Genomic DNA, 22,861 nt, shown 5'->3' on the forward strand with positions numbered 1-22,861 from the left:
CATGACTGCTCATCTCTTCTCCCGGTCTTGACGCTCCGTGAGCACGTGGCCCACGAGGTCTGTCTGGCTCTGCACTGAGCGCCCAACCCCCAGCCCTGGAGGAGCAGCTGCGGGGCTCACCTCGGCCCCGGCTGCCGCCCTCCTTGGCCCGCCGGTACTGGTTCAGCTCTTTGGTGAAGTCATCGTAGTCGTCCTTGCCCATGTCCTCCTCCTCATCACCCTCGTACTCCCCGTACTGCTCGTTCTCATAGTCTTCGTACATGCCGTAGCCCTTGCTGTCCATCTTGGAGTAGGCCTTCTTGGGCAGGGGCGTGGTGTGCGACGGGGGATACTGCTGGTGGGACTGATGGGGAGAGGACAGTGAGCTGGCCCTGGGGCCTCGGATTCAGACCAAGATCCCCACTATTCCCTGAACTGGCACAGCTGTCTGGGTGTCTCTGCTGTCCCTGGGGTGAGACGCTAGCCCCCAGCCACCTGAATGAGATCTGGGCTGTTGGCCCAGATGTTTCTGTTCTTCAGAAAGAGCCACAGCTTTAAAGACAATTGAGACACACAGGCCCCATGACCCCTGAATTACTGGAGAGGGAAAAGAAGGGTGTATTTCCCAGGGAGATAGAACAATCTCATTTGGGGAGGAGACCTGATAGGCAAGAGGGGTGCTCCTCAGTCAAAATTTTCCTGGGGCCTTAGAATTCAATTAATGACTATTTGGCAACCAAACTAGAAAACCATTTAAAATGATGCTTTCCAAAGTGTGCTAGTTCCAAGAGATACTGGATGAAGTTTAAAAATACACATACATGCACAAATGGAAGACACCAAGATGTCCTTCAATTGGTAAATGGATAAACCAACTGGTACATTCAAACAAGGGAGTATTCAACAATTAAAAGAAATAAGAAAGACATGGAGGGACTGTAAACGAATATTGTTAAGTGAAAGAAGACAATCCGGAAAAGCTACATATGAGTCCAATTAAATGACATTCTGGAACAGGCGAAACTACAGAGACAGTAAAAAGACTGGTGGTTGGGAGGGGCTTGGGGGGAGGGACTGATGAGTAGGTAAAGAAAAGAGGACTTCTATGGAATTGAAACTATTTTATATGATAGTGTATGGTGCGTATATAACAAGATGCATTTGTCAACACCCAAAGAACTGTAAAACACGAGGGGGACCCTAATGTAAACTATGGACTCTACTCAAATACGTACCAACGCTGGCTGAACAATTACAAGAAACGTGCCGCACTAATGCAAGACATTAAAAACTGGGGAACTGGGTGGGGTGGGGTGGGGTGGGGTGGGGACTGGACTACCTGCTCCATTTTCTCCAAACCTAAAACTGCTCTAAAAACAGGGTCGGGCTTCCCTGGTGGCGCAGCGGTGGAGAGTCCGCCTGCCGATGCAGGGGACACGGGTTCGTGCCCCGGTCCAGGAGGATCCCACATGCCGCGGAGCGGCTGGACCCATGGGCTGTGGCCGCTGGGCCTGCGCATCCGGAGCCTGTGCTCCGCAACGGGAGAGGCCACAGCGGTGGGAGGCCCACGTACCGCAAAAAACAAAAAAACAAACAAACAAAAAACAGGGTCCTACTGCATAGCACAGGGAACTATATTCAATATCCTGTGACAAACCACAATGGAAAAGAATATGAAGAAAGAATATGTGTACATGTAACTGAGTCACCTTGCTATACAGAAGAAATTAACACAACACTGTAAATCAACTATATTCAATAAAATTAAAAAAATAAAACTACTCTAAAGTCTATTCATTTAAAAAAATCCACACTCATTATAAAAAAAAAGAAAACATAAAACATGGAGATGTACACAACTACTTTAGCAGATCCTTTTTTTTTTGGCTGCAATGGGTTTTCGTTGCGGTGCGCAGGCTTAGTTGCCCCACGGCACATGGGATCTTAGTTCCCCGACCAGGGATCGAACCCGTGTCCCCTGCATTGGAGGGTGGATTCTTAACCACTGGACCACGAGGGAAGTCCCACTTTAGCAGATCTTAAAATGCCTCAACCCCTAGTTCCCAATCAAAGCTGGTGGTGTTCTCTCCATTTCCGGCTGCCCTCAGGTTTAAAGTCTGAATCTACATTAGTAGATCAATGTCAACACTTATTCCTTACAAAAAATTATGTTATGATGGATGATGCTGAGTTACAGGATACCTTTAAGAACTACTAACTTTAAAAATACTTTTTATCAAAATTTGAAAATCTATGTTGATTTACTTCTTACTGGTTTTACCTGAGGAAAATAAAACAATATACAAACCGGACAAAAAATTTAAATTTATGCTTAAGCTCAGTGGTATATAACTTCTGACCCCACAACATCCGAGATGATTTACTCCCATAACCGTTTCATTCTCTTGCCAACTTTCCACAAAAGGACACTGCTGAACAGTGGAAAAGTCAGCTCTCACAGGGGCAAATCATCATCCTTCTTGGGGACAGGGGATATGACGAGCCCTGCCAAGGCCACGGGAAAAGGTGGCATAGAGAAGTATGGCAATCAGCCACTGACTGGGCTCAACCCCAGCTCCTGTACTTCAGAGCCGTGCAACCTGGCTGAAGTTCTCGAAGTCTCAGTGTCCTCACCTATAAAGCGGGGATAAAAACAATACCTAATCTTGCAGAATTAAAATCAGTGTAAAGTGCCACGTATGAATGCCCAGCACACAGCCAGTGTTCAGGAAACATGGGCGATTTCATTACCCCCGGCTCCGAGCCCCATGGGGGTCCCTAACCGGCAGTCACTCACCGGCGCGTAGGGGGGGCTGTACTCTCTGTACTTGCGGTGCCCCTTCTCGCTGGGGCTGAAATCCGAGTCATCTGAGAAGTCAGAGAAGTCATCGCTGGAAGAAGCGTGGCGCTGCAAGGACAGGGGCAGAGGATTAGAGCTTCTGCGGAGGGCTGGCCACCTGCACAGCCACTGCTGGAATGTGCCGGAAGGGCTCCGTGCGAAACGCCTCACCTAGGGGCATCTAGCAGCAATGGAGCACGAGCTACCAACTCTTTTAGAAAAGGTCTTTATCCAATTTGGGGAAAGGAAAAACAGCCCGATTAAGAGTACCCTCTGGCCTGACAAGATGAGCTCGGCCCCTGGGGCCCTCAGCTGGGCCCAGCGCCAGGAGGCCCAGCACATCCGCCAGGACCTACTTTGTGCTTGGATTTCCTCCTCTTCTTGGACCTCCTCTTCTCCTTCTCCCGCTCTTTCTTGCGTTTCCGCTTCAGCCTCCGGTGAGACTTCTCCTCATCTGAGTCGCTGTGGTGCTTCTCCCCCTTCTCCTTCCGGCTCCTCTCGGGGCCTCCGGAGGCGTCCTGGGTCTCCTCCACCCCGTCATCCTCCAGTTCGCCTTCTTCCAACTCACCATCCTCCCTACGAACCAACCCCAAAGCCGACGTGAGCATGGGGTTTGAGGGGAGAGCCACGGGGGCTGTGGGCTGGCCCAGGGCGATGGGAACGCGGGGCCCAGCGCTGAGGGCGAGAGGCCCGGGGAGACGGGGCGGACCCCAAAGGGCTGCATCGGCTCTGTCTGTCCCGGTGGGGGGCGGGGGGGGGTGTCCGTGGATGCCAGAGGTGCTGCCACGAGCGAACAGGCTCCGGTCCCTGGGTTTCGAGGCCTGACCGCTCCACCAGCTCCACGGCTCTGGGCCAGAGGTGGGGAGCTGAGCAGGTGGAGAGAGGGGAAGGGTCCCAGGCCCCTCCTGACGCGCCCACACGAGGGCTCACCCCCACCTGCTGCTGGCCTCCTTGCTTCCCACCTGACTTGCCTCACCTCCGGGTATCCCTTCTGGCTCCCTGTCCTATGACTTCCTGACTCTGCCAAATCCCCCACATGTCACCCCAATCTCCCTTACTTTACAAAATAAAAGCACTCTCCACATGTGACAGATGCTGCTGACAGGATGTTCTGAACATCAAAATATGTACAGGGTGGGGGGTGGGGTGGGGGGGATAAATGGGTTAAGAAAGGAGCAGCTGGAAAAATAATCCAGTTTTTGAGCCAAACCCACAGACACAGTTCTCACAAGTGCAGGAGTTGCTTTAAAAAAATAAACAAATGTAAAAAAATGTCAAAAGCTCCTCAAGTTCCTCATGCATGACGATGCCTTCCTTCTCCATTAACTAAGACCCACAAAGAGAATGAGAAGATAAAGAGTAATATAATGAACCCAGGACCTAAAAGGCTAACCACAGAGAGAACTAATCTAGGCCACAAAGGCCTCGGCCGTTCAGATGGGAGCCGGTCAGCGTGGGAACAAGCTCACCAGGCGAGCCCAGCCCCTGGAGCCCTGAAGGTTCTCACAGGCTCTGTGGAGAAACAACTGCCGACCTCTGAGGATCCTCCACGGCCCTCTCCCTCGCACTGCTCCCTTTGTGCGCCTCCACCTGCTCCCCACCAACAAGGGGATCCTTCCATTAACTCTCACTCCCAATTCAGAGGGGTCGGGGCAGCTTCAAACCCAAATGGTACAGCCCCACGGTTACCCTGGCAGAGGTCAAGGGCAGCTCTCAAACACAGAATGCAGGACCAAAAACTCCTCCCGACGTTTCAAAGGAAGCAGTACAGAGAGGTGACCGATGGGTGCCTCGTGCTGTTCCCCTGGAACCGCCAGGCTGTCGTGGGCCAGCCCAGAGGGAAGACGCCGAGTCAACTGCGGCAGAGGCAGGAGGCGGCATTCCTGACAAGTGAGGCATCTTCTGGCTTGGGTGCGGCCCACACCAGGAGCCGCTCTCCTGGGAGCAAAGCTCTCATGGGGTGAGGCAACTCTGCCAGAATGGCCTTGTCCGCAGTAAAAGCGCCACCTAACTGGGGAAACTGGTTTTGGCAAGCTCACCAAGCTGAGGGGGAAGCTGTTACTAATGGGCAGGGCAAACTTGCTGCTGCCCACGCCTGGGCCTTTTCATACCGAGGGAGCACGCTGAATAGACTGTTCCCTGCTGGGAACACTGGAGAAATACAGGGACAGACAGACTAGACAGACACTATGGAACTAGGGAAGGCCCAGCAACAGACCGGAGAGGAAGGGGTTGGGGTCTATGAAGAAAAGCTAAACAAAAGCATCACTCTCCACACTTTAGTCCGGAAAGGAAAAAGCTGAAAATACCCAGAATCCCAGGGCAGGGATGAAGGGAACCCAGGAAGACAGAAACTGCCTGGGGGGCCAGAAGCCCAGATGAGAAGAAAGCCCAAGATCACAAAGGGCAAAAGACCCTCCTGGAACCAAAGAGGCGTGTCAGAGTGGAAGGGACAGCGGGGCACCATCAACAACCTCATTTTCAAACAGGAGGAACTTAAAGGGATAGCAGGTGAAAGGATCTGTCGAGGTCAGATAGACGGGGGGACACGAAAAAGCCAGAAACTGACTCTAAGCTCGCCATTCTTCCTCAATTGCTGAGGACGGAAAGGGAAGGGGGAGCCCACTCATCGACCGCCTACTTGATGCCACAAACATTTCTGAGCATATTCTCTGTGCCGGGTCCTTGAGCACCTCCTGTTCTGCGTTGTCCTTGTAGGAAAAGATACAGATTACAAGAAACCCAGGCCACAGGGCAGTGTCTGTGATACAGGGCTGCGGCAGCTGAGCCAGAGAGGCTGGCACCCGCAGACACTCCTCCACCTCTACGTTCACGGGCAAGGATGCCGTGGCACGGCCAGCGAAGGCCTTGCCTGGCCAGGGTCAGCTGAGGCCTCCATTCCTGTCCTGCTGCTACACATCACTGCTCACACTCGTGGGAAGGGGGAACAAAAGACCATCCAAGCAACTCCAAGAGCTTCAACCATCCTCAAGAATGGCTCCAGAAAAATGCCTTTTCATTCCAAAGGCAGGGAGGTACAGCATCCAAAACCACCCTTCAAAGACTTTTAGCCAAAGAGGAATTCTCTGCATTATCTATATTAACAGCCCCAGGCAGATGTGGGTTCAGTGAGAATCTACAACTTTTTACAAACTGGGTAGTGAATACTTGAAACTTTGTTCCCCTGGAGTTGGGAGCAGCTGCAAAATAAATAGCATCAAAAAATCCCTGGTAGGGGTTTCCCTGGTGGCGCAGTGGTTGAGAGTCCGCCTGCTGATGCAGGGGACGCGGGTTCGTGCCCCGGTCTGGGAAGATCCCACATGCCGCGGAGCGGCTGGGCCCGTGAGCCATGGCCGCTGAGCCTGCGCGTCCAGAGCCTGTGCTCCGCAACGGGAGAGGCCACGACAGTGAGAGGCCTGCGTACCGCGAAAAAAAAAAAAAAAAAAAAATCCCTGGTGATTTCTGAAGGGGAATGGGATATTAGAGGGGACACGGGGATGGTGACACTTGACTGCCCACTGCGCATTCTCACCACCATCTGGCCCACCATGCTCTCCAACTCTTCCGAGCCCTGGGCCCACCTGAGGGGGTTCCCCTTGATAACGCTGGAGATTCCAAGCTAAACATCCTGCATGAATACAGGGCCTATTTTCTTCAGACTCTGTTTACCAGAAGAAAAAAAAGAAAGAAAGAAAATCAAGCCAACTGGGATAGACGCAGGAATCCTGTGGGCCACTGACACAACCGCACAAAGGCTGCCTCCATAAAATAGCAACCGGGGTTAAGTGGTGCCACTGAACAGACTGCCAGCAAAATCCATGTCAGAGTGGGATTAAATACCGAGGGAGCATGCTGAATAGACTGTGACATGATCCCCCAAGAAAAGTGGGGGAAGCCCCACTGTGCTAATCATTTCAATCTAGACGTGTCAAACCTTTTTTTTTTTTTTTTTTTTTTTTTGCGGTACGCGGGCCTCTCACTGTCGTGGCCTCTCCCGTTGCGGAGCACAGGCTCCGGACGCGCAGGCCCATCGGCCATGGCTCACGAGCCCAGCCACTCCGCGGCATGTGGGATCCTCCCGGACCGGGGCACGAACCTGTGTCCCCTGCATCGGCAGGTGGACTCTCAACCACTGCGCCACCAGGGAAGCCCTGCCAAACCTTCTCGAGACAAGCATGTAGGAGAAACCCTGAAGCATCGGCCTGGGCAGAAACCACTTAATTCCCAGAGCCTGGACTGGCAACATGCTGGGATGGCTGCACCAGGGCTGGCCTGCCAGAGCCACCAGGAACTAGAAACCAACCATGCTGGGCGACCAACTTGGAATGGATGCCCGGGCGGAAACAGGAAAAGGCCAATGCCTTGCTGAGGCTCAGCTCTGCCTGTGCCTCCTGGACTAAGCATCCAGGGCATTTAAGTTTCCACTTGCAGAGCTGGTGATGGCCAACTCCTCCTTCTGGGTCAAAGAAAAGATCAGGGTGCCCATTCTAAGGAATGCCTACAGGCCAACTCCACAGGGCACAGAAGTGTGTCAGGTTCATCACATACTATGGGCTTGGCAAAAACAGTACTGGAAAGAAACCTCATGCTTCAAAGGAGGCTGGGCCCACCCACCAGTCTACAGATCTGGGCATCCTGCTTCCTTTTGCAGACCAAGTAACTCAACCAGCTCTGCGTCTTCCCTAGCACATGCTCTTGGTACGGAACCTGAGCCTCGGTTTTCTCATCTGCAGAATGGGATAAGTGTAGTAGTACCTACCTCAAGGGATTGTGAAAGTTAAACGAGATAACGTGGATAAAACCCTTGACATGGGGGGCAGGCACAAAGTAAGTACCAGACAAATAACAGCTATTGGTATTAAGAACCAGCTAGCACGAGCACACCTCCACATGGATAATCCTAAACCAGCTGCAGTGCTTACTGGGAAGCATTTTTTTCTATGGAGAAGCTACAGCCAACTCCCCTCGGGGACCACTGCTAACTGCTGGCCAACAAGTCCTCACTTTTCTTGGCCCGTCTGTGCCACCGTCCTCTGCCAATAAATCCTGCCGACGAAACTGACAAATCGACACCTCCCCTTCCTCAGCTCTCATCTAGGTGGTATGAGAAAGTAACCAAGTGGCTGACCAGGAGGAAAAGGCACAGCGAGAGCTGAGCCCCAGGAAAAAGGGAGAAAGGTCCCTTACAAAAATGAAGTTTGGCAACACGGAAATCCTCTAGAGGAGAGTTGGATGGAAGCTGAAAGGGGCCTGGGTTTATGGATCTACCTGATTTACAGAAGAAAAAAGAGAGAGAAAGAGGAGAGACAAGCAAGAAACAAAAAAGATGAAAACCCATGGGAGCAGTGGTTGTTACCTGAAGATCATGAAGTCCCTGACAAGAGGCGGCTAGGTTAATGTGAAGGTCAGGGTTATGAGCATTAACTGCCCAAACTCTCAACAAATTGCCTGGGTAGGCTCTGAATGACCCATTAATTAGGGACAAAATTACAAAAATTACAAGGAGGCTCCGCCTCTTCAAATGTTGAACAACAGTCCTAAATGCAGAAGTCCAGGATCCCCAAATCCAACCCTGCAGGACAGTCACTTGCTAGGAGTGAAGGTACGGAGCCTTTCCTTTACAAAACTGGCTCAGGGCTCATGCCTGAGGAAGGCCCCTGAGACCTTCCCTCGATTTAGGCCGTGGTGAAGCAGCCACGGGAGGAACCTCACTGAGGGATTTTTCAGAGGCAGGAAATTCTTGAAATAAACCTCTGGGTCTTGCACATGTTTTTCAGTGTCCTTACTACCCAGGTTCACCAACCACAGATCAAGAGCAAAGAAGCACTGTGTCTCCCTCCCCCTCAACATTCTCAGGTGTGGTCCTAACTGGCTCAGTGACATCACAGCATTTCCATGGCAACATGCCCACATCACAGACACCAGCAAGCACAAACGAACCACAGGAGAAGCCCAAGCCGCAGCCCAAACCCCTCACTTCAATGGAAGCAAGACAGCTTGTCCAGTGCCAGGACCCTGACATGAACACACCTACTGCCAGAAGTCAACGTGGGGGAAATTGCAGAAATCTGAACCCGGACTGGGTATTTGAGATACTAAGTAATTATTGTTAATTTTGTTAGGCATGATTATGGTTTTGTGGTTATGTTAAAAAAAATTAAGTTAAAGGTTCATACTGAAGAATGTATGGATGAAATGACATGAGGTCTGGGATGTGCTTCAAAATACTCAAGGGGGGGCTTCCCTGGTGGTGCAGTGGTTGAGAATCTGCCTGCCAAGGCAGGGGACACGGGTTCGAGCCCTGGTCTGGGAAGATCCTACATGCCGCGGAGCAACTAAGCCTGTGCGCCACAGGTACTGAGCCTGCGCGTCTGGAGCCTGTGCTCCACAACAAGAGAGGCTGCGACAGTGAGAGGCCCGCGCACCGCGATGAAGAGTGGCCCCCACTCGCCCCAACTAGAGAAAGCCCTCTCACAGAAACGAAGACCCAACACAGCAAAAATAAATAAATAAATAAATAAATAAATAAAGTTATGTTTAAAAATAATAAATAAATAAATAAATAAATAAATAAATAAAATACTCAAGAGGGATTGGGGGAGGTAGTGAGATGAACCAAAATTCGCAAAATGTGTATAACTGTTGAAACTGGTGATGGGTATAAGGCAATCTATGATACTATTTTCTCTTCTCTTAAATATGTTAGAAAATTTCCCTAAGAAAAAGTTAAAAAATAAGAAAGATGCCCTGGGTGGGGACAACCTCTCAGTAAAGTGAAGAGAGCTCATCAAGATCCTCAAGAAGTTAATTTCCCTAACAAAGAGCTGGAGTTCAAGGTGGGGGCCTCCACCAGCCCTCACATCTCTGCTGTGGTTTCCTCAACTACAAAACCTTCCTGGGCACCCCAGGGTCTTATAAAATCCAAGAGCCATAGGAAATATTCACTACTAACATCCTATAGCAGCAATTTCCATGCCAGGCACCACACTGCTGTGCTCTCCACTTCTGCACATCTGTCACTGAAATGCATTAACAAACGTATGCAGTAGCAATTCATTAGTATCCCCATTTTATAGACAAACTGAGGCTCAAAGATGGGAAGAAATATGCCCACAGGGTCAGAGCAGGAAGAAGCAGAACTAGAACCAGAGTCCAGGACTTTCTGACTCCAGGTCCAGCTCTTAACCTCAACCCTTGAGACAATTAGAAATTATCCAAAAAAGAATAATTTACTAAACAGGCCAACAAACAAAACAACTCTCACCCTGAAATTTATACTTGAGTTGGAAAAAAATAAGACACAGGTACAGAAAACAGATTAAATGAAAACAGTACTGCAAAAAATGCCGAAGTAAGATACTAAGACACTGGGCAAGCTCCTTAAACACTCTGTGCCCTGTTTCAATTGTGAAGTGAAGGCAGTAAAGGAACCTCCAGGATGGATATATATCCTCCTAGAAAGAATTCCCTGAGACCATGTAAATCAAGTGTTTAGCACCAACCTGGCCCAGAATAACTGCTTAGGAGTAAAAACTATCAACATGCAAAGACACAAAGCCAATCCAGGCCATCCAACATCAAATGAATGGAATGGGGACATTCAAAAATATGACCAAAAGACATCTGGATAGTTTAGGGAACAAGAGGTGTCCAGAAGGGACTTCCCTGGTGGTGCAGTGGTTAAGAATCTGCCTGCCAATGCAGGGGACACAGGTTTGAGCCCTGGTCTGGGAAGATCCCACATGCCGCGGAGCAACTAAGCCCGTGTGTCACAACTACTGAGCCTGCGTTCTACAGCCCGCGAGCCACAACTACTGAGCCTGCGTGCCACAACTACTGAAGCCCATGCACCTAGAGCCCATGCTCTGCAACGAGAAGCCACGGCAATGAGAAGCCTGTGCACCGCAACGAAGAGTAACCCCGCTCCCCACCACTAGAGAAAGCCCGCGCCCAGCAATGAAAACCCAACGCAGCCAAAATAAGTAAGTAAATAAATAGTGTCTTAAAAAAAAAAAAGAGGTGCCCACAAAGGTCCAAGGAATCCTAGCAAAAAAACAAACAGGACTTATCCCGAGAGGGACAGAAAGCAACATGAATCCAAGGGAAGAAAATTCCAAAGTCCTCTATCGCTAGAAGGATTGCTACACTCCCAAGTGTGTGGCATCCACACTGGGGTTTGTCCAAGCACACAAACCTCTTAGGCAGAACATTTCTGTAGAGTTTAAAACAAGCTGACCAAGAAAAACCCAGCTTGCTAGACGAATCTCTGAGTCAAAAGTGTCCTTTTCTTTGCTCAAATAGCTATTCTCCTACTCCCACTCGCCCTGAAAACAGCTCGTGTTCTTGATAGAGGCAACTCTCTGATCCAAGTTTTTCCTGTCAGATGAACCTCTGAAATCTGCTTCGCAGCAACAAAGAATTTCCTAACCTCCTTCTCAGGCCAACCACACTTTGGATTGCTTAAAGCTGGCAAGATGCTGGTTCTCATCCAAAGAGAGACGATTTTTATTATTCCAGAAAGGAAAATCGAAACATGAAACTTGTGAACGAAGACTTCTTGTTTATAATTTTTTCAGGGGAATCAATTTGGTTCCATTCAGCCAAGACAAAGTATTAACATTTTCCTCTTAAAAGAGACCTGGCCTAGGAGGCAAAGATTTCTTGTTCATATATGCAATTATCTGTATACAATTATTTGTTAACTTCCAGTCAACGGTGGGCTCCTGGAGGGCGGAGAAGAAAGAGGCTGGCAGTCATCCCTGAGTTTCCAAGGGCCCAGCACAGGGCCAGGTATAGACTGGGTGGGTGCTTGGGATATGGCCGACACAAACAGGCATCAATCTCAGCCATCCACACCCTCTTTGTCAATTTCATCAACATAGACATTGGACCATTTCCCAGGCAGCAACCTGGATCACTTAAAACTCTAAATAGGTCACTGAGGGGTTGCCTTTGGTCACAAACTCATTCACCAAGGTGTTTATCGAGGGCTTCCTGATAGACCAGAGGATAAATGACAAGAGCCCTTATGTGACTGGTGCACCAACTGAGCAGATGAACGTGGCTGCCAGTCAGCCACCTCAGGGCTGCAGCCAGGGGCTGCCTCTGTCGCCGAAAGGCTGTGCTTCCGGGGACTGCTCTGGTGCCCCGTGCAATGGCAGGGCCTGGAATCCCAAGGAAACCTAAGCCCTGGTGTCTGTTAGGAAAATGAGGAGGGCAATAATCCAAGCCACCTGCAGTGGAGGTTTAGCCAACTGACACTCACGTCTGGGCCCAGCTCCCTTGGGTCGGGCCATAGAAGGGATGTGTTAGCTGCCATCCATTTCCTCACTGGGCTTCAAGAGGTCTCCGGTTCCTTCTAATGAATGAACATCCCTTCAATTTAAAGGTTCAAAAGCCTGGGTGTGGGCCTCTACATCCACTGGGAGGAGTGGAATACAGGGACAATGGAACCTCAACAAGTCACGGAGGGGCAGCAGTAGCACAGCCCCCCTCTCTCTGGGGACAACTTTAAAGTCCCCTCCCACTGCCCTCAACACCTCCACGACCACCACAAAGATAAACGACGGTGGCTGCTGTGTCCACCCTCCAGGCACTAGGCCCACAAGACCAGCGCAGAGGGCAGCAGAAAACACTTTAGGCCGTGCGGGCCACACAGTCTCTGTCCCACCTAGTCAACTCTGCTGTTTAGCGCAAAAGTAGCCGCAGACAAGATAAACGAATGTTCCAATAAAACTCAGCTTATAAACTTTCACAAAGCCACATTTAACCTCTGTGGTACTCTGCTTTTTCTACCCTCTTCCATTTGTTTTGCATACAGGAGGCAAATCAATAAATGGACCTTATATCCCACTAATGCCTGCATGCTGCAGATTGAGGGATATTGTGCCAGATCCAGGACGGCCTCTGGGTATAGACCTCAGGGCTGGGTACAGGCTGGCTGGGTTCTAACTGCCTCCACACCCAACAGCCCTGTGACCTTCAACAAGTGACTTCACCTCTGTTTCAGTTTCTCAGCAGTAGGACTAAGGTGAGCTAATGCATGAAAAGCACTCAGTCAGCCCCTGGGGCAGGTAACCTTTGACCTTCACATGACAATGCCCAAGAGGTACCGTCACACCTTTGGGAAGACCAGGAGACTGACCTAGGAGATGAGTAACTCTTACAGCACATCCAGTCTGCCTGACACCCACGTCCACAGCCAGCCGCCACTCCCCACCATCTCTCTACCAGAACTGGGCCTGCCTGGTGTGGAGGGAGCAGGCGGCATCCAGGCTCTATTAAGCTTTATGGCTCTGAAGTGTAGGGTCTTCAACAGGTACAAGGGATCCAGCCTGGAATTCAGCTAAGCTGCTGAGCCAAGGTTTCTCTAACGGCTCTTCCTGGGATCTAGCCACCTAGCTTACCCTTACAATTCATTTTCAAGGCACCTACTCTGCAGCTGGGTATCAGGAGCTGCAGTAGCAGCAACCATGCCTCACCGTGGCCAGAAGCGGCAGAAGGCAGGGCACATACGGGAAGGCAACAGGAGGCCTGGTAAAGGCAGTACCAACCTCTACCCAACTCTAAATGAAGTCCCGAGGAGAGAAGGGCTCCTTGAACACTCCGAAAACTGTTCCGCTCCAAGAAAAGCACGAGACAAGCCTGGCTGCTGAATGAACAAAACCTTAACCGACTCAGCCAGATCACCAAGGGGTGGGAGAGTCTTGGAGCTGGGACAGACTGTGTTCATTTCTCTCGGGCTCTGGTGAGGGTAAAGGACGGACTGAAGGGGACGTGACTGGTTAGCAGTGCATGAGGTGCCAGAGCCCTGGTTTCCCTGCTCTCAGGAGGCCTACCAAGGCTGTAGCCCTGACTCAGACTCTGATTGCAAAAGATGAGCAGGGGAAGGTAGCCAACATGAGCTCAAGAAAGCATGACTGTTGCAGCATCGTATAATAAGGACACTGAGCCAGCAAGAAATGCCTTAAGATGGCTTCCACTTAGTTGAAACCCCAATCAGCTCCTTGCAATTAAACTGCTGACCAGAAACCTAAGAAGTGAAAGATAAATTGACTGCCTTCAAAAACACAGGTGTTATTCTTACCTCTGTTTATACACCAGACTGTAAATTCTATCTAGAGTTTTTCTCTAGTAGGGACAGCAGGAAGATAAAGAAACCAAGATTCTCTGAATGCCAGGCATTGTGTGAGTGTTCTGCATATGCCCATTTGACCGCAATGCCCCGAGAGGAGGGCATTATCCTTGGTGGCCACTGCACGCTGAAAACAATCTCATCTGCCTCCACACCCACGCTGTTCCTTCATATCCTGTTGCCACCTCCAATGTTCAAAAGATGTCACCACTTGCCTTACAAATAGCGAGCTGAGTCACCAGTTCACACAGATGAAAAATAACAAAAATAAAAAAACAAGAAAGATCCTCTACCCAGAGCAATTTGGCCAACAGAAGCAAACTATGCTCTGAGCAAATAACCTATGTACTACTAAAAAAACTATTCCAAAAGCAGGATGCAACTACGTGTACACCAACTAAGAGGCCATGTCTTCATCTTGGTCATCAACTGACTATGGGTCAGAAATGTATTTTCTTTTGTGTGTGTGTGTGTTATGCAGGCCTCTCACCGTTGTGGCCTCTCCAGCTGCGGAGCACAGGCTCCGGATGCGCAGGCCCAGCAGCCATGGCTCATGTGGGATCCTCCCGGACCGGGGCACGAACCCGTGTCCCCTGCATCTGCAGGCGGACTCTCAACCACTGCACCACCAGGGAAGCCCCAGAAATGTATTTTAAGAACTGCCCTCATGGGCTTCCCTGGTGGCTCAGTGGTTAAGAATCCACCTGCCAATGCAGGGGACACGGGTTCAAGCCCTAGTCTGGTAAGATCTCACATGCCGCGGAGCAACTAAGCCCGTGGGCCACAACTACTGAGCCTGCACTCTAGAGCCCGTGAGCCACAACTACTGAGCCTGCGTGCCACAACTACTGAAGCCCGCAGGCCTAGAGCCCATGCTCCGCAACAAGAGAAGCCACCGCAGTGAGAAGCCCATGTACCACAACGAAGAGTAGCCCCTGCTCACCGCAACTAAAGAAAGCCCACGCGCAGCAACAAAGACCCAAGGCAGCCAAAAATAAATAAATTTTTTTTAAAATGTGAAGAACTGCTCTCATAACCTCATATTGTTACTAAATCCAGGCAAAAAACTTTGCACAATGTCTTCAAGACTGCAACTTCATGAACTATCAAAAGCAAAAGAGGTCTGCAGCAAAGACACAGCCAATAATTTTGCAAAGCCAAATCCATGATACCAAACAATCTCAGTTTACCTTAACCTACTCAAATGAACTTTATGTGCCACCCAAACAGGCAGCCTTTCCACTCTTTCCACTGGGTTCTAACTCTGAAACCGATCTCAAACCATTTGACAGGATTCCCTCCACCAATGAGCAGACTGCTCCTACGGATCTTGGAATCAGCTTATTAAATACCAACTGCCGGAAATCTCAGAAACAATCCTTTTTTTTCTCCTATTATGTCAGTCGTTATGTTACCAAGGTACAGGTGAGCACCTTGCTCATTTAGAAATTCAGCCACTTCACTTCCTATTTGCTCTGAATTATTTTCTTCTAACCTAAGCTGGGTCAGAACCAGTCACTGTGGTACTAGAAAATATCGTCCGCAGGGACCAAAATTAGGTTCTCTGGAATATGGTTTGACCTAAAGCTACCCACAGAGGCTTGGAAATAGTTTCATTAGAGATTTTCGCCACAGAGGTTATTTATCGTAACTGGATCTGGCCTACACAACAAGATGGTTCTAGGAACCTGATAACCACAGAAATGTAACAGAAGCGAACAACAAGTAAGGCAACCCTGAGACATCCATTTTTCGCACATCAGGGAAGGGAAAAGATCTAAGAGAAAGGAGCGGAGGTAGAGGCATTATTCAACAACAAATTACTGAACCAGCCCAATATGAAATTGTCTACGTTCAACTGGAGGGGAAATCACAAACTCAGAAGCAACCATTCGTCTCTAACTTGCCAGCCAACAGCTGGGAAAGGCTTCATTCCTACAGGTGCAAAACAATTTTCCCTTGGGATCAGCCTTCCTGGCTGAGGCAAAGCCATACTAGTGGTTTTCTAAAATAGCTAACTCTACTTTAAGAAAACTCCAGCTTGTTAAGAATCAAAATTGTAAACCTTTAGAGCAAATCGAAACCCTATCTGGGAGATAGTACAGATGATGAATTAGAAACCCTTTTGCGGAATCACATTTTTTTCTTTTGAAGAGCAAATTTGAGGGGAATAAAAAATATAAAGGGGTTATGACCAGAATAACCGTTTTCATGGTCACAGGTAATTTTGTTTCTACTGGGAGATTTTTATTTGCTTTCAGATTAAAGCTCTCCCCAGAGAACATAAAAATTTTAAAGATTACAAGTGTATAAGAGCTGCTGTTAAATCATGGATTCTGAGTGACACCCTTTTTTTTTTTTTTTTTTTGCAACATCCATTAATTTGAAATTTAACTAATACTGGTACATCAGTTTGAGGGGGAAAAGGTAGTACTGTGACATTTCAAAAACAAAGACTACTGAAATAGTTTGACATAATTACTGGGGCTTCTTGGATTTGATGGATGAGATTCCTTTGAGAAGGAAAAAACAATAAACCCTTGTGTTGATATGCCTGAGCGTTTTTAAGTGCTTGAGGAAATATTTTAACATTAATGACTGCTAAAATTTTCACTTATAAAAGAAATGCAATTTCCTTAACATTTCATTTTAAAAGTAAAGTTAAAAAAGCATCCTTCTACACTTAGCCCTTGTCACTTGGAAGGTTCATCTGTTAGCATCCAGTTTCTGCACTTGGCTCCTGGAGGAGAAATTTTACAAAGGATGGGAAACTTCAAATAAATGCAATTCATTTTCGGCTGACCCTGCGCACTGGATAGTGTGTTCAGTTTGTGCTTCAGACATTGTTTTGCAGGAATACTGGACTGTGTGGACACTTCTTCCTCCCACAAATGATTTTACATACCTAAGATCATCACAGCAGTTAAGTTGTGAACATACCGAGAGGAAGAACAAAACAAGTGGCCCACTGAATTGCAGTTTACATGTTTCCTCATCTAAATGTCGGCGAATTATTTTTCTCCTAAGAATGGAAAAAAGGAAACAGGATCTTGGGAGGGGAAGAGGGCTGTGTGTTAAAAAGTTTTCTCTAACAAAGTATGTCAGGGACCAAAAGTGGGCAAGAGGGAAAATGGAACTTCAACGTGTTTTGTCTTTTAACGGAAGAACTTATGCTTGTAAAACACATCAGAAGTAGTGTTTGGTTCTGCAAGTCATTTCTGTTGCTGTTTTTTCCTTGTACATGTAGGAGAGGGGGGACTGGGGGCCGGAGGAAGTGTTCTCTCCACCATGGCTGGGCGTGTAACACGTTTGCATCGACTTTTCACGGTCAGGCATGTGCTTTCGAACAAAGGAACAGTGGAGACGGGGAGAGGAAACTGAGGCTTGACACACTTTACAGATTTGGTGCTTAAACAGTACTTTACAAATGACTTGCTTAATTTAAACGTCCATCACCATAAGAGACATCGGAGTCAAATGAGAAAATTGGATCTACTTGAACCACAATCTTTTGGGGGCGGTTGGGGCAGAGGGGAGGGAGAACATTAACTTGCACGCAAGCATCATAAACCAAATTCAGTAACCTCGTCTCCTACAAATGGACTTGAAGTATCCACTTTCTTCAAAGATGAAGGCTGGAGACAAAGTAATGGACTGAAATGGCAAGAGGGATACCAAGGGCTTGAAAACATATGGGCCTTTTACAGAGGTTTTTGTCATGTTACAGTAATACACTTTCTTTTTTGAGAAAACTGTGTACATCAAATTTTAAAAATTAAACATCAAAAAGGATGTGCAAGTCTAAAAGGGCTCAACAGGGTTAGAATCCTGATTTGAACATATAAATTCACGCTCTCAAGCATCACTTTGGTCTAAAGGCGAGGAGGAAGGCAGGCAGGAAAGGGACAAAAAGAGGGAGATAATTGAATTACTCAATAAAAGAGGCTACTTACCATCCCAACCCATTGTAAGACATACACTTCTGACATAAGAGAACTCCTTAGAGGTCGAATAAAGCGTGTAAGCACCTTTGAGTAATGCACCTGCCCCCAAGAGGGGGCCCGGAAGCCCAACGTGGGCTTAGCGAACAGACCTTTGCTAATCTGTTTATTTCCTTGAACTGGAGTCAGGCTGCGATGGGCTGCGATTCCCAGGACGATACATTTAATTAGAACAAAACAGAACAAAACAAAAAAAAAATTTTGTAAAAGCTCACCAAACTGCTGCACTTGTGTCTCTGAATGTGGGTGGCATTTCTTTTAAAAGGCAAAGTATGGTCTGTGAAGGAGAAAGGGAAAAGGGGAGGTGGGAGTGGGGAGAAGGGGCCGTGGTGCCTGGCATGGGAAGCCCTAGCTAAGACCCCTGTCTAAGGGAGGGTCCTCTGCGACTCCCCAGCCCCGGGCTGCGACGGGGCAGCCATCTGTCCAGCGCCTTCTCTTCCCCTCCCCACCCCCACTCCCTCCAAGACTCACTTTCCTGCCGGCTGAAACCCTTCTACGATTTCCAAATCCACTCTCTAGCCACCTCTTCCCCTGCCCCACCAAAAGAGTGGGCGAACCCTGCACCCCAACCTTCTGCTGGCGCAGGGTAAATGGGGCCCCAACCTCTCGCTGAAACGCGCCGGGCTGGCCCCTTTATCACCCTCCAGAGAAGGGCATGGGGCGAGCCCATTTCGCACTTAATAAAGGGGAGGGGGGCGCTGCCTTTCACCCCTTGCCAAAGCACAAGGAAACCTCGTTTTTTTCTCCCGGAAGGGATGGCGCCCCATTTTAGCCCGAAAAAGGAGGGAACCCCACGAGAAAGAGGGGACCAACTTCCTCTCCAAGGCAGGGAAACCAAACCTCACCAGCTTCCCCCACGACCCCCGCCAATAAACGCATCACCTACCTACGAAAATCAGGAGGACCCCTCCCTTTAAGGAAAGCATGGGGAAGGGTCTTCTCCCCCAAAAAGAGGCAGGGGCTTACAAAGGGGCGAGAGATCCTCCCAATTTTGCCCCCTAGAGAATAACAGGGAAACACCTCCCGCCAAAAAAAAGTGCAAGAAGCCCCCACCGAAAGGACCCCCCGTAAGGATGGAGAAAGAAATTAACGAACCCCCACTTCCTGCCTCCTCCAAAAGCTAGGGTACCTCTCCAAGTAGGGCAGGGCACACCTCCCCCAGGAGAAAGGATACTGCCGGGTTCTGGGAGCCCCCCCCCGACTCCAAACCCCTAAGAGCGGGGCTGTTGCTCGAGATCCCCCCGAAAAGGGTCCGGGGGCCCCTCCCCCATTCCCTTCCCCGAAGCCAGGCGACGGGCAGGCGGGCCCGTGGCTGCCAGCTCCGGGAGCAGGGGCAGCCAGGACCCCGGTGGGCCTCCGAAGCCCCCCCGCCCCCGGCGCCCCCTCCCCAGGGCGGGCGCGGGGGGTCCGGGGGGCGCCTCCTCACCTTCCCCTCAGCATGGCGCCCAAAAAAGACAGAGCGAGAGCGAGGGAGAGCGGGCGAGCGCCGCAAGGGGGGGGAAACGCATGAGGCCGGGAGAGAAAGCAAGTGAGAAAGAGCGAGCGAGCGAGAGACACCCACCGACCCCGCCCTTCCTCCTCCTCCTCCTCCTCCTCCTCCGCGGCCCGGCCCAACATGGCGGCCGCCCCCCTTCCTCCTCCTCCTCAACCTCCCCCCGGGGACGCCGCCCCGGCCGGGCCGGGGGCCTGACCTGTCGTCAGGGAGCGGGAGGCGGTGGTGGAGGAGGTGCGGGGTGGCCAGGCAGGCGTCGGGGGAACACGGAGGAGGCGAAGGCGTTGATGGCGGTGGCGGCGATGGCGGCGGCAGCGACTCTGATGGCGGCGGCGGGGGGGTCCCGGGCGCGGCCTCCATAGTTCCTTTTGGGGGGGAGGGGATGTTAATGCACGAAAAAGGACTGCTTGGGCGTGGCGGGAGGGGCACACTTCAGCTCTGAGGGCTCCTGATAGGAACGGGTATATATTTTTTCAGTTTCGGAATCACCTCTGCGCCGACCTCCGCGTAGGCCGCGCGGCCTAGGCCTCAGCGGGCCGCTCGCCGCCTGCTTTCTCCGCAGCCCACCCCTGGGGTCACTCGCTCAGAGGCGCGGGACCCTCATCGGGGCGAGAGCACCCACACACACACACCGCTGCGGGCCCAGGGGTGGGAGACCCGGGGGACACGGACACTGGTGGGTGGTTCGGTGTAATTAGCGCGGGCCGCGCGCAATGGAGCAAGCGAGGGGGAAAGGGAAAAGAGGAGAGCGAGCGAGGACGATTAAAAAAAAAAAAGGAATTTAGGAAAAGGAAACGGGCCGCAGAGACAGGCCGACGTCTGTCTGTCAGCCCGCCCTTGGTGCCCCGGCTTCCCTGCCCCTGCCGCAGTCAGAAATTCACACAAAATGGCGGCTCGGGCCCGGACGTGCCAAGAGGCTGAGGCGGGAGGAAGCGCGAGGTGGGAGGGGGAACTGGGAGGTAGAGGCGGCGTCACGTGGAGGAGAGAAGCACAAACTGCTCTCCCGAAGGGCCGCGGAAAGAGCCGAAGGGAGAGAGTGAGGCCGAGGCAAGGCGGAAAAAGCCGGAAGGAGCTGAGCTGAAGATCGCGAGGGGCGGAAAGAGCCGAAGTTGTTAACGGGGGTGGAGCTAGAGAAAAATGGGAGGCCCCGGGGAGCCGGAAATAGCCGAAGCGAATCGGGACTGGGAAAAAACAAGGAACTAAGGTGATCCGGAAAGAAGCGAAGGCGGTGTCTATGGTGGGTGACAGGAGGCGGAAACAGCCGACTGACGCCCGGCGGCGATAATAGGATTTAGACGGAAAGAGCTGAAGTGTGGGGCTAGTGAAGCGATTAATTAAGAGAGTAAAAGACTTTGAGGAATTCGCTCGAGAGCAAGCGGGGAGAACCGAAAATTGCTACCTTGAGGGAAGGCGGGAAGAGTCGAAAGTTTTAGGTGGGAGAATGGGAAAGAAGGAATTCGGGCTATGGAGAGAAAAAAATAACCGAAGGCTGGAGACCGGGTGCCTGGAGTTGTAGGTTTCCGGAGGATGAAGCAGAACAGGCCCGGAGATGACATCATTAGAGACCTGGGTTAATGATGTTATCCTTGGGCGGTGCGGGTGGGCGGGGAGGGCGGTCCTTGGTAGTGCTTTGGGGGAGTTAAGAACCTAGAGCTTGCTTAGTAAGTGGAAAATCTTAAATGCTACACATGGGAGCACTGACTGGGTTCGAGTATAAAAACGTAAAATCTTTTGATCCTCACAACTGTACTAAGGGGAGCTACTATTGGCTGCCTATTTTTTAATTTTTTTTAAAGTGAGAATTATTTATTTATTTATTGGCTGCTTTGGGTCTTCGTTGCTGCACGCGGGCTTTCTCTAGTTGCGGCGAGCGGGGCTACTCTTCGTTGTGGTGCGCGGGCTTCTCATTGCGGTGGCTTCTCTTGATGCGGAGCGCGGGCTCTAGGCGTGCCGGCTTCAGTAGTTGCAGCACGCGGGCTCAGTAGTTGTGGCGCACGGGCCTAGTTGCTCCGCGGCGTGTGAGATCTTCCCGGACCAGAGTTCGAACCCGTGTCCCCTGCATCGGCAGGCAGATTCTTAACCACTGTGCCACCAGGGAAGTCCAAGCTGCCCGTTTAATGGGTGCAGACTGAACCTCGCGGTGTCTAGATAATTGGCTCAAGGTCATAGGATTAGCCTTAAGGAGAATAACAAGATTTTTAATCAGAGCTAGCATTCCATTGCCCCCTGCAAAAATTCTGTTCAGTCCTGTTTACAAGAGAGGATCTTCATTCGATGCTTTTGTGAGCTCCTTGTACAGTGCCAAGTCCTGTAATGGGTGAATGGAACATGTTTCTTTTTGGAGCTTAAAAACTGATAATGCTCCAGGGGAAAGAAACTCTAAATTGAAGAGTGAGCAGGGGCTCCTATTATACTGGGGGACAGGGTTGTTTAAACTGAGACATGAAGAAGAGATAATTCCAGGCAGAAGAAATAGCTTATTTCAGGCCCTGAAACAAGGCAAGGACCACTTAGTTTCCAGGAACAGAGAAAACCCTGGAGACAGAGGCGCCAGATCACCCGCTATATTAATATTACTATAAAATTTTAAATGTCCCAAACCTGGTCTGGGACACAAGCTCTTTGTGTGGGTAATTTACAACCTCCTTTAGGGAAGAAATTGGCATTCCTGATAAAGTGAAACGATTAAGCCATTTTCTATTGAATTTTGATGGAATGAAAGTTCTGGGAAATCAGTGGCCCACCCAGTTAACAGTCAGCTGACTGCCAGCCAAGAATCTGCCATCTTTAACTGGATCATCTTTTCTTCCTGGATCTAATCTGTAGTCTAATAGGGTTATTTAACAATTCTCTTCTATAAAATGACCTTATCAAGAGAAAATGTTTCAGTCGGCCTACAAGAGACCTTTTTTCCTTGCATGCATGATTGTAATAAAACATTGGCACATGCTCATAACTAAATTGTCCAAAAAAGGTGTTTTTTTTTTAACACACGGAGAGCTAGTAGAGCAGGATTGTGAGAATGGAAAGGAAAAGCACAGAAGTGGGTCATTATGTGTAATTGTGAAAGGTGCCATTCCCCCTCTATGCCTTGATTTCTGAACCCCGTGTATTCTAGTTATAGACAAAACAATACTAGGTGAGACCACAGACCACGTCTAGGAAGATGGTACCCTGTCCTTTCAAGATGTGGTCTCCAGTTGGCACCATTTCTGAAGCTTCAATAAGCCACAATTCTAGACGGCCATCTGCTTTTAGGTAATGAGGAAAATGAAAGTATCAGCGAATCCCAGGAAGCAAGATTTCTCCAGTGCTTTTTCAGTGTCATACTACAACGTTGTCCACCAAGAGCTTCTGACATTCTAGATGACACTTGGACTTAATATTTAATTGTTGATTAGGGTCCAGACTCAGTA

General features: G+C 49.9%; 1 protein-coding gene across 11 annotated transcripts in view; it reads right to left on the reverse strand.

Annotated features, from left to right (window-relative positions):
- The window catches only part of ZC3H4 (zinc finger CCCH-type containing 4), a 43,780-nt gene extending 22,827 nt beyond the window's left edge, over window positions 1–20,953 (reverse strand). For 3 of the 11 annotated variants that reach the window (XM_082605935.1, XM_082605932.1, XM_082605929.1), the window contains exons 1-5: window positions 20,845–20,953; window positions 19,645–19,810; window positions 3,175–3,394; window positions 2,777–2,887; window positions 121–343 (exon numbers count right to left, since the gene is read on the reverse strand). In XM_082605935.1, coding sequence (XP_082462061.1) covers window positions 121–343; window positions 2,777–2,887; window positions 3,175–3,394; window positions 19,645–19,805 — 715 coding nt within the window. In that variant the 5' untranslated portion in view covers window positions 19,806–19,810; window positions 20,845–20,953. Of the gene's footprint in view, window positions 1–120; window positions 344–2,776; window positions 2,888–3,174; window positions 3,395–17,905; window positions 17,944–18,168; window positions 18,231–19,379; window positions 19,477–19,644; window positions 19,815–19,934; window positions 20,290–20,844 lie in introns of those variants that run through there. The other 8 variants (XM_082605930.1, XM_082605936.1, XM_082605931.1 and 5 more) reach the window with 6 other exon arrangements.
- Window positions 20,954–22,861: the final 1,908 nt, after the last annotated feature.

This window comes from Mesoplodon mirus (assembly GCF_964341445.2).
Source record: "Mesoplodon mirus genome assembly, chromosome: 19".
Classification (NCBI taxonomy): Eukaryota; Metazoa; Chordata; class Mammalia; order Artiodactyla; family Ziphiidae; genus Mesoplodon; species Mesoplodon mirus.